Raw genomic sequence first — 10,938 nt, forward strand, 5'->3', positions numbered from 1 at the left:
GTCATAGTCAGAGGAGACCTGGAGACACAAGGAGCACACTGTGCAAATATTGCACTCTCTCTTAAACAAAGAGATCAAAAAAATCAAAACAGAATCCATTTGCATAAAATCCAAATCTTTGAGCTCTGCATAAACAGAAGGAGATTTTGGCTGGCGTTTCCAAAGGAAGCTCTTATCTCCTTTGTGAAATGGGGAAATGGGTGTGCTACTTTGCATGAGGGTGTATACAAAAGATGTAAATGAGGAATTTGCTGCATGCAAAAGGCAAAGCTGCCGACAGCTGCCAATCCCCATTCACAGGGAGAGCTTCCTTAGTCTCCAGCAGGAGGAAGGAGAAGGGAACCAACATATTTGCTTCCCAGGGAGGTGAAGCAGGCTCTGAATATTCATTAAATGGCCATTTAGTCATGGGAGTGTTAATTGTCTCTGATTCACAAAACTGTGTGACCTCACCTGCTCCCCGAAACATATCAAAAGGATGTGGCATAATAGAACGAAACCAGATAAGATATTTATCTCACAAGTTTGGGGGGCTTTTTGATGCAGTCTCAAAAGACTCAAGCGCACTGCCGAGCATGTCTTTAATCACTTCTCACAAGCGCAATAAAGACCAAGATCAGTGGAGCATGTTATTAGACAGATAATAACATTTACCCAGCCAAGATCTAAATACTGAAGTCATCACACACAAGATAAGTTGTCTGGAAAGTTTTGTTTTGCCTTTTTTTTTTTAAAAAAAAACACACAAAAAAAACAGATGATGGTCTATACGCCCCACAAAAGACTACTCAGAACCTGCCATGAAATTCACACCACCACAACAGCTCATCTGGCTTTGATTCTTTTTACTAGTAACGCACAGAATAAGGACCAGATATTGCTCCCCCGAGTATCAGCAGAAATTTTGTCGGGAATTCAGAAGGAAGCAATCCCAGCCTTTCTTCAAGGGATACATGAAGGGACAATCGCTTGACAACTGTAGCTTGACTTCTGAGGGGGCCAGGGAGGAGGAATGCATTACAGAGCCTGCAATGACATTTAAATGGAGATTTTGAAATGCACCAGGTGGTACAAAAATCACAGAGGGAGCAACCCTTGGAAGATCTATTGAGCTACACGAGAACATAGCGTAATCAAATCACTCCTTCAGCAGAGAAGAGAACCAACTAAATTTGATTCAGACAGACTGTGTTTCAGTACCGCTCCCATGCCCCTCCTGGTAGCTTCCGTCTTCTCAGCTCCTTTTAAAATGTAACATGTTGAGTCTGTGCGGTTTTTTTTTTTCCCCTGCCAAAAATAATCAACCTGGAAAAAAAAAAAATCCTTCTGAAATCTCAAATCTACACAGTCTTAGTCACCCTTCTGATTACCCTTTTGTGCAGCCAGACTGTTCATCAGTGTTATTCTGACAAAAAAAAGTTGTCTACGACCAAAATGGGAAAGCACACACAAATTACTTCACTTTCCCACCCCTACAAAACCCACCATCCAAAAAAATCTTATCGCAGAAAAAAAAAATATAATTAGACTGTACCCTTCTGATGTAAACTGAACTGCTGCTCTCAATGATCACAGCCACTCTTCAAAGCCTCCGAGATAAAGACAATCTTATCATTCAAATTATTACTTCTTAGGGATGCTCTTATCAAAGTTTGAAAGAAAATTCTAAAAACAGCAGTGATATGAAACCAGGACTGAGCCATATTTTAAGTGACACTGGATTTTCTGCCAATTGGCCAATTCACAACTCAAAAAAGCAAGTGTAGATGAAGACAAAGCTGTTGGCTCTCATAACCTTTACAATATCACAGTAAAAATCTCAACTGTCTCACATATTTATACTAAGTGGCAGGTCTAAAATTGAGATTTGTAATTTCACAGCATCAAAATCATCACAGATGGCTACAGTCTATTGCTTCTTTAATCTGTCTTTTCTCCCTTCCTGCTTGTTTTCCCCCCTTCTCTTTTGAGTTAAAAAGATATGCATTTTATCATAAGGAAATCATAAATCCAAACCACATTATATTAATGTGTAACAAAACAATTTACATAACAATGATGCATACAAGCGAAGTTTAAAATTACTTTATGTCTCAACTTTGCCCTAAAGCACTAATTACCTTAGCCTTGAGATGCGCCACTAGTTAGGATAGGCTCATTTTCCATCAACAATATTCCACATTTATGCTCTCCTAAATGGACAGCCATTAGTGCAAGAGGTTTGGGGGAAAATAAATAATAATAAGAAAAAAATCAACAGCAAGTTGGTTGGGTGTTTGATTTTTTTTTTTTTTTAGCATCAAGTTCACAGCTACAAATTCACCTGTAGGAAAAGAATCACTGCTCACCTAATATTTCTACTGATCAGGACCAATTTTTGCATCACTCCTGTGATGGACCCATGAAGCTTCCCAAATAAATATGGATTAAGCACTTGGTTCCTTTCCCCTTCTGCACTTCTGCGTTTTTGCAGTATATATACACACACACACATATATATATGGATGTTCAGTAAGACAGTCATCATCAATAAAGTCAGCTGGAAAAAAATAGCAGTCAGAGGAAGGCCAGTTTTTTGTCATCGTATTCAAACACCTCCATACCACCGACACAAGTTTTTTAAAATCCTGTTCAAGGTCAGAGAGTCATTAACTCCCACTACAGGAACCACTTTAGACGTGAAGCGGCTTCCCATTACGCCTCCCTCACACACATCGGAAATTAAGCAAAAGCAGCTCAAGGAAAAATGTATCATTGAAAAAATCAGAAGGTTGAGCGAACTTGAAGCAGCTTTTAGGGCAACCCCAGCACCAGCCGGTCCCTCCCAGCACCGCGCGGCAGGGGGCAGGTCCCAGGAGAGGACAGGGAGTTCCGACGTCTCCCGTGCAACTCCCAGCAAGCGCAAAGCCCCGATCCCACTGGCCTAAACTGTTTCTGCCCACCGAGCTTTTGTCAAACATTTAAGATCTTAATCAATCCTAAGTCTGACCCAAGGATCACAGGAGAAGATGGATGAGGAAACTGACAACCTCTGACCTTTCTGTGTATTTGTCCCGCCACAGTCAACCTATTGAAAAACAATTGAGGTGGAACCTGCTCACCAGCTCCAGTCCCAGCCCGGCACCCTTTTACAGCCTTTCCCAAACTCAAAGTTTCTCCCCCCGCCCCCAATCCTCTGTACCAAAACCACAGGAATCCTCCTCGCTTCATCCTCCTCCTCTCCTCCAAAAGCCTGCCGGAGCAGAACATTTGCTGAACTATGAAGTTGAGTGGGTAAGGAAAGGGGAAGCCTCTCTCAGCAGTGTCAAAGGCCAAACAGCTTCAACGGCCTCGCTGGAAACCAGAGAGCAAGCTGCATAGTTCTGGTAGACTTCATGAATTCATGAAGAGGAGCTTCCCGGTAAACTGTTCTGGCTGGAGAATGGCAAATGTGAGAAAGAGAAGCCACAAACAGCCGCTGATGAAATGGGTTTAGCGCTTTCAAATTACATGCTGGCTCAAATCCTCTCAAAATGACTAGTACAGGCCTGCTTCACTCCGGAGAGCCCAAGAGACAGAATGTTTCTATCTCCTTTGTAAATATGGCATCGCTTGACCTTCCTTTTACTTGGGAAAGAGGGAATTTGGTTTCCTGAGCCCAAGCTTCCCCGGGTGCAGCCGAGAGCCGGTAGGTAAGCTGACATTCATCCCCAAGTTCTAGTCCAACCCCACAAAAATAAACAAAATAAAAAAGCATCCCACTGTCACCACTGCCCACCAGCAAAACCTCAGGAGATTTCCCTTGAGCAACACAGGATTTGTTAGGCAATTAGCTCATCACGTCTGGGCCACCGATGCCGAAAAATGGTAGATCTGCGTCCATCAGGGTGACCCAGTACTGACGCAACAGGCCTTTAGGAGAAGGCGGAATAATCTCCGTGCAATACACCAAGATGCTTTTTCCCCCCCGTTCACTTCCTCCTCTCGCAACCCAGGCTGTAAAGGTGTCGGGAAGCTTTGCCCAGAAGTTATCGAGCTATCAGAAAGTAACAGCATCTCCCCAGCCACCAACGGCTCTCCCCAGCAGCACCCCGTCAGTGCCACAGCCACAGGTTCGCATGTTTAACGATACACAGGTTTGCAAGTTCCCATCTCGGAGGATTCCAGAAAACCAGGGTCGTTTACCCCAGGCAGGATGCTCTGTCATCGTGCTGCTCACCTCTACAGCCCATGGCAATTTTGTGGCCGATAACGGCACACTTAAGCTTTTTCCATATAGCAAAACCACTAGAAATGAAGGCCAAAGTTTAAGCTCTGGCAGGAAAGAAGCACTAAGTATCATTTCAATGCGTAATAATGAACTTCATATTGACTGTAAACTATCATTTAACAGAAATCAAGCAGGACATTGGAAAGACGCTGTTCTCTTAGGAGCCTAGCACAAAAGCAGTCAGTTACTTGCTCCGCTACCTTGTTCTCAGTCTCAAGATGAAAAAAAATGACCTAGTGAAAAAACACACCGAGAAGATGTGAAGCCAAGTCATCTGGCTCCAAAGAACCTTTTCCAAAAACATGGGTCCAAATCCACGGAAGAGTTGAGCACCTTCCATTCAGCACCCAACAACATTAAGCCCACTGACCTGTGCAAGGATCCATTCAAGTTTGATCTTAGTTTATGCTTATACGAGCAAGTGTTTAGAAGCTGAGGCTAAAGATATTTACAAACCCCTTCTCTCCTTCCCTAACCTTTTACAACTTCTTTTTCCTGAAAGGGGAGGCAAAGAGAACATAGGTTTTGAGGTTTTTTCCTTTTTAGGATAATCTGTCTTTTATACAGACTTTAATCCCTAATTCTGCAGCACACAGGATGGTGTGTGTGGGAGGGTGGGGTGGAGACTTCTAGCATTTCTAAGAGTATCCTAGCACCTCTATTATTAAGCTGACAATAGAGACCCTCTGAGAAATGAAAATATTTAACAAAGGCAGCAGTGTCAAATATCAAAGGGTTATTTAGTGCTAAAAATTTGCAACAAGTGAAACACCAAAGACTTCCCCTTCCCAAAGGGGAAAAGTAATCCGGCTAAAACTCCTGTTCCCCACCTCCCCAACTGGTTCTTATCCCACCACATTATCCAGAGGAGACTTTGCCAGAATTCCCTGTGCTTAACAAAGTTCACTTCAGATAAGACTTGAAAGATGTGTCTCTTTAAATGACGGTAGCTCGACCGCACTGTTTTGCAGTCATTCCCATTTTGGTGACTATTGTGAGCCAATTCAAATTTAGGCGCCTGCTAGAAAATGTGTTTTGCCTTCTGCCTATTACGGCAGTATCATTTGTTTTGCATTGTATAATTCTTAGCCTTGCCACCTGGAGCTATTGGACTTCTTCATTAAACCCCTCTGTCCCACCGCATCCCACAGGGACTGCTAATTACTGGCTTTACTCCATTTACTCTCATCTCCGATTCAATTACGCATTCAACTAAGCCCTAATGAAGAGTACAATATGGCTCATCCTACCTTGGCATTCCCCATTACGTTCTTCATAGCCAGCGTTGCACAGACAGTTGCCAATGGGCACCAGCCATTCACCATCTGCCCCACAGTACATTTTTGGCACATCCTTCTCTTCCGAGTTGTTGACGCAGGAGCCGCGAACCTCCACCAGAGAGGATGTATCAGCCCCGGTAATGGTGTCTGGAAACTGTGCCAGGTTTCGAACTGTCAACGGGCACTTCTTATAGAAGACACGAACAGACACCAAAGCAATGCAGGCACCGACGTCCTGAAAAGCCAAGTAAAACCCTTTCTTGCTGAGCGGCCCCACATCCCGGATCTCTGTATTCAGCTTCATGATCCTGTCACCGATGTCCACCTGGGTGAAGCTCTCATCGGCAGCAATGGTGTCAATCTTGGCAAACTGGCTCTCTCGAATAAAACGCTCCTTGTCATTGTTTGATTCATAGTAATAAAGGTTGAAAGTCTCTTTGCAAGTTCCCATGACACCTGGCAGGCTGTTGCAGTCTCTTAGCGTGAACTTGATTTCAATATATACCCTCTGAGCCCCCTCACGGGGAATCCAATCAGTTCGTAACCAATTATTCTGACTGGGCTCCATCACATTGCAGACTTGATAGGTGCGGATCGGAGTGTTCTTCTCATCCATAATGCTTACTTCCTCCCACTGCGAAGAGGGAAAGGGGAAGAAAAATGCATCAGTATTAAAAGGAACTACAGAGCTTCACAGCAAACATAGTCTGCACTTCCACAGCTAACGTGGAGATTGTGTTTTTTCCATTACAGGAAAACAAACCCCAAAAACCCCAAAACAACACACAGCAGACCAAGCCATAGCCAGGACCTCCAACCACTTGGACATCAAAAGAAGAATCTGTTCAGGAGAAACAAGCTCCAAATCAAGTAAGACCTCCAGGAGCAAGCATGTGTTTTAAAGGCCCTCCGAACCAATCCAAGAATACGCTCTCGACTGACGATGTTCATTTGCACCACACTTCAGCCCACAGGACCCTGCCTAGATCAGGGCTACACGCGGCACTTTACAAACTCATAGTGCATCACTGACACGACGGTGTTTCCCCTGCAGCAGACCAGGCAGGGAACGCATGGACCCCACATGCAAAGTGGGAATATCCAACAGTGAGATGGCGTGACTCAGCCGCACAAAAAGCACGGGGCAGAGACAGAGCAACATCCACATTTCTGGCATCGCTACCACGTATTTTAAACTCTTAAACCACCCCTTATTATTTCTCTAACCTGCCCACTACTTTCCCGGGCTAGCAATATCCCCGTCACACTCAGCAAATAGTCTTTACTTTGGAGCTGGGCAGAAATAGCTGTCTACAGAGAACTGGGTCCTTGACTTGGGTGACACTCAGACATGGATGGACGGGTAAGGAGACAACATCTTCAGTCCACCAGCAACACTGCCATAACTTTGCCATCCAAACAAAGTTTCTTAGTAGCGGGAAGGTGGGAAAAGAAGGAATATTACACGTTGTCCTAGAGGAAATGTCAGGAAATAGTTAAATTCATATTCTCAAAAACCCAAAAAGGTTAGCAGAGAGGCTAAGTGCTGAAAGATCAGGGTAGCAGCATGCTTCAGAACTCTTACACCCCTCAAAGCAAGTTCAGCATCTTCAGAAGCGCCAAACTAACAGGCAACATAACTATGAAACACCACCACCACCACCTGCAATTCAGGGAATTGCTGGAAAGAAGAGATCTGGCCCTAATTCAGTCGTTCAGCATGATGAACCTATAAAAGGAAAGCACACGTAACCAACAGTTTTGAAAAAAAAATTGCTTTAAGGATTATCCTAGACAGAAGAAGGTTTATCACAGTGCTTTCCTGGCAGGGAGAGAGGGGGAAGTAGGGGCATTAGGGAGATATATCTTTCCAGCAAAAGCCCCATAGCACTTCAGTATCAGAAAAATCCTTCTTAAAAAAATAACGTATTAGATAACGATATACTGTCTGGGTTTGCAGGCAATACAATGAAGCATATAAAATTATCCTTGGAAAACAGTAGTAACTTTAAAAGAGACTTCCCAGAAATGCTCTTCAGAACGACTGAAGCCGTGGCTTTGATTAAACAGAAGCCTTCTTAACGTTAAGGGGCTTCTTGTATAATATCCTGCCTTCTTCCCGCAAGGATTGCTCTTATGCAAGTGATTTTTTACTTAAAAAGATTCCAGCTTAGCTGAATCCGTTTATAGAATGACAGTAGTTAGCACCATGAGTCACCAGGAGTAGAAAGAATATTTTATTTGCTGCCTAGAGATAACTGCAAATTAAAATGAAGGAGGGTGGGGAAATCAATACTCAGCATGTCACTCCTTCTCACAGAAAAGGAAAAAATAAATCTTAAAAAGTCATCTATCAATGTAAAGTGTAACATGGTGTTAGGAAGAAGACAGAGTTGTTTAATTTACAGCTGCCACGGAGCTAGTTTACTGTTACAATATTGTCTTCATGATCCATCACTTTCCATTCTGCTTATCTTCAGGCTGTCTACGCTACCTATATCGTGTGTGGTACAAGAGGAAGGAAGCAGCAGAGGGAAATAATACTTGTTGATGGGATTTCCTTTAGTACATTTATACAATGGAGGATGCTGCTAGAGCATTCCATAAAGAGACCGCCGAGGTCAGCGGACAGACTGCACCTAAATTCAGCAAGTTTCAGTTCAGGTTCTGAACACGCCCCTGTCTCCTGACAGACACGCAAATATATAGAGCTGGGCTTCTTATTTCATAAACACACGTCCACGAAACAAACCTAAGTGCATCCTACTGCCAGAGCTGAAAACAACTACAGCCCCAAGTTTCCAGGCACTGTAAATGATTTGTAACTCTAAGCATGTGGTCAAAGCTGTAACTTTTTGCTTTCAAGCTGAAATTAACTTTTATAATTCAACTCTTCCCACGGTTTAATGATGCAGAGTAAAACATTCTGGGCACAAAACCTGCTTTTCAACTGTGAAACGCAAGAGTAAATCATTAATTATATTTATAATGCAATTCATTCATTCCTCCGGGGCTACTATATATTTGATTACTGCTAGTCACTGCTAGACGACTATGTTTATCTCCAGCCCTTCTTATCCACACAACCCTCGCACCTCAGGAACCGCGTGGTATAGATCTACGTGGTATAGACCTAGAAAAATACCTTTTGAAATAGACAATAATGTGCACACAGTTAAAGAAAAACTAGCGCCGGAGGACAGAATCCTCCCAGGAAGATAAAGGAGGAGTTCTTTGCTGCTGCTTGAAATAAATCTGCAGCATATGAAGTTAAAATAAATGCTTTCCAAGCACTGTATCTCAGAGACAGACCATGTACTCTTAAATTTTTCACTACTGGCTTAAAAATAGAACACACGTATGTAGGTTCAGTGAAGTGAGTCACGTCCACAATAAGAGCACACATTTCCTTCCCAAGCTCGCATGGCGCTTTCAGAGAAAACGTGGGGGAAAAGGGGGAAACCCACCAGCCACTGATAACATACAGCCGTCCTCTGATCATCAATTCTTCTAGCGACTTATTAAAACTTGTCTTTTAGGTCCTATTTTAATATTCAGCGTAGATATCCCTTGGAGAGCCATTATGAAAGACCCCGTCTCATTAACTGACCTTTCCAGGGTACAGGATTAACAAGGATGCCCGACTCTCACCGAGGCAGAGCTGCACCTTTCCACACTGTCAAAAGATGAGGGCAGTTGCCTGCAATCAGCAGCGACTGTGCGCCGCCGGCGCTGCCAGAGGCCTGCCAAATCACCTCCCCGCCCTTCGAAAAAACCCAAGTTTCGGGGACAGCACAGTGTGCTCAGGCAGAGCACAAGCCACGACTGTAGTCAAGTTCACCCAGAACAACAATGGGGAAGCAGAACAATCCCCCATTCTCCCATGTTATAGTTATTCCGAGCTTATGCATAATGCATCACCAGCCAACGCAACCTCGGATTCCTTCCACTCGCTGCTGTTTCCTTAGCTCTGCTTCTTCTAATTACGAGTGGGAACGCACACAAAAAAGTAAATTTGTAGGTTTCCTGAAGAATCCAGTGCTTTGCTGTGCACAGGTCCTGATCTTTCAGCACTTTTATTTTTCAATCAGTTTGACTGAATTACTTCTGCTTAAGCATACTAAGCTGCTTTACTCATTTAATATTAAAAGGATTTGAGGTGGGGTTTTCTTTATATTAACATTTAGTGTGCATTGCTGGCATTTTTCTTAAATTGTTCACTTCAGGAAAGAAAAAGCCTTCCTAATTGCTTATTAAAAAAAAAAAAAAAAATCCCAAAAGATCCCACTTAATACAGTCTCCACCAGATCCCACCAACTCCAAAGCCCAGCGTTCTCAGGAGTTTCCCACAGAGGCCCTGGGCACCCCGCAGGATGGGGCACAGAGGGAGCAGCAAGGTGCCCATCAGCTAATATAAAGCTAAATTAGTAGATACACCTTGTCTGCGGCTCACTAAGCAAAGGGGCTCTAAGCCCCAGCAAGGGACGTGTGAATCTCTTAATGCCATCACATCACCCACCACAGGGCAGTGAGTTCGAGCAATCCTCTCTTACAACTGCCTCTTCTTTGAAAAGTACGTAAAAAGAAACTCCAAGGAATCACCATCGAGCACCGGGTGCTTCAGTTTATCTGTTCAGAGACCAAAACATATGACGTTTACACCCCAAAATAGGACAACTGTCCCGTCACGCCAGAAGGTCTGTCTTGTATATTGATCCCCACTCCTTCACCCAGAAATAGAACAGCAATTGCCCTGAACATCTCCCAGCCGAGACGGCCCGCAGATATAATAATTACAGTCAAGAATGCCAGTTCAGTCGCCAGATCGCATTTCTTGTCGGTATTTCTGTTTTAAATAGGCATCTAAGCCCACGCCTCAACCAATCTCCTAATTCTGAAACCTCTTTTCTGCCCTTTTGGTTTCCACTTCTTCCACGACAGAGCTAGCCAAAGGGAGTATAGAGTTTCTCCAACAAAGAGTAATTCACTCGGTAAGCCAGGGAAGAAATCTGACCTCCTCCCCACAATCAACAATAATCGAGCCATTAGGACTCTCTGAAAGTTACTAATCACCCCCTTTACCCTTTTGATCAGATAGCGGTTTAAAACTTACCCCTCCTTCCAGGGGACTTGCTATCCACCCCAGCTCTCCCTGAACTGATCTGGAATCCAGCAAGGTAACTGCAGAGAGGTACAAACAAAATAGGTTAAATTCCAGCTGCCAGAAGGCACTATTACAGTAAATCCTTTACCTGAGCGTTTCCATATGCGTGGAGCACGATCGCATCCACCTTCAACTTGAAGCGAGATGTGGTTTCCCACCGGGCCGACGCCTCGAACGATCCGAAACCCGCTGCGGTTTAGGTCTGGGGAACGGCGCCTCCGTCCGTCCGTCCGTCCCTCCGTCCG

The 10,938-nt window shown here is 43.9% G+C and overlaps 1 protein-coding gene across 1 annotated transcript in view; it reads right to left on the minus strand.

The window, feature by feature from the left end:
* The window catches only part of EPHA4 (EPH receptor A4), a 101,825-nt gene extending 91,119 nt beyond the window's left edge, over positions 1 to 10,706 (minus strand). Inside the window, exons 1-2 of the mRNA XM_009325046.1 lie at positions 10,643 to 10,706; positions 5,500 to 6,163 (exon numbers count right to left, since the gene is read on the minus strand). Coding sequence (XP_009323321.1) covers positions 5,500 to 6,145 — 646 coding nt within the window. The 5' untranslated portion in view covers positions 6,146 to 6,163; positions 10,643 to 10,706. The remainder of the gene's footprint in view (positions 1 to 5,499; positions 6,164 to 10,642) is intronic.
* Between the last annotated feature and the right edge of the window lie 232 nt (positions 10,707 to 10,938).

Source organism: Pygoscelis adeliae, unplaced genomic scaffold (genome assembly GCF_000699105.1).
Source record: "Pygoscelis adeliae isolate BGI_AS28 unplaced genomic scaffold, ASM69910v1 Scaffold155, whole genome shotgun sequence".
NCBI lineage: Eukaryota > Metazoa > Chordata > Aves > Sphenisciformes > Spheniscidae > Pygoscelis > Pygoscelis adeliae.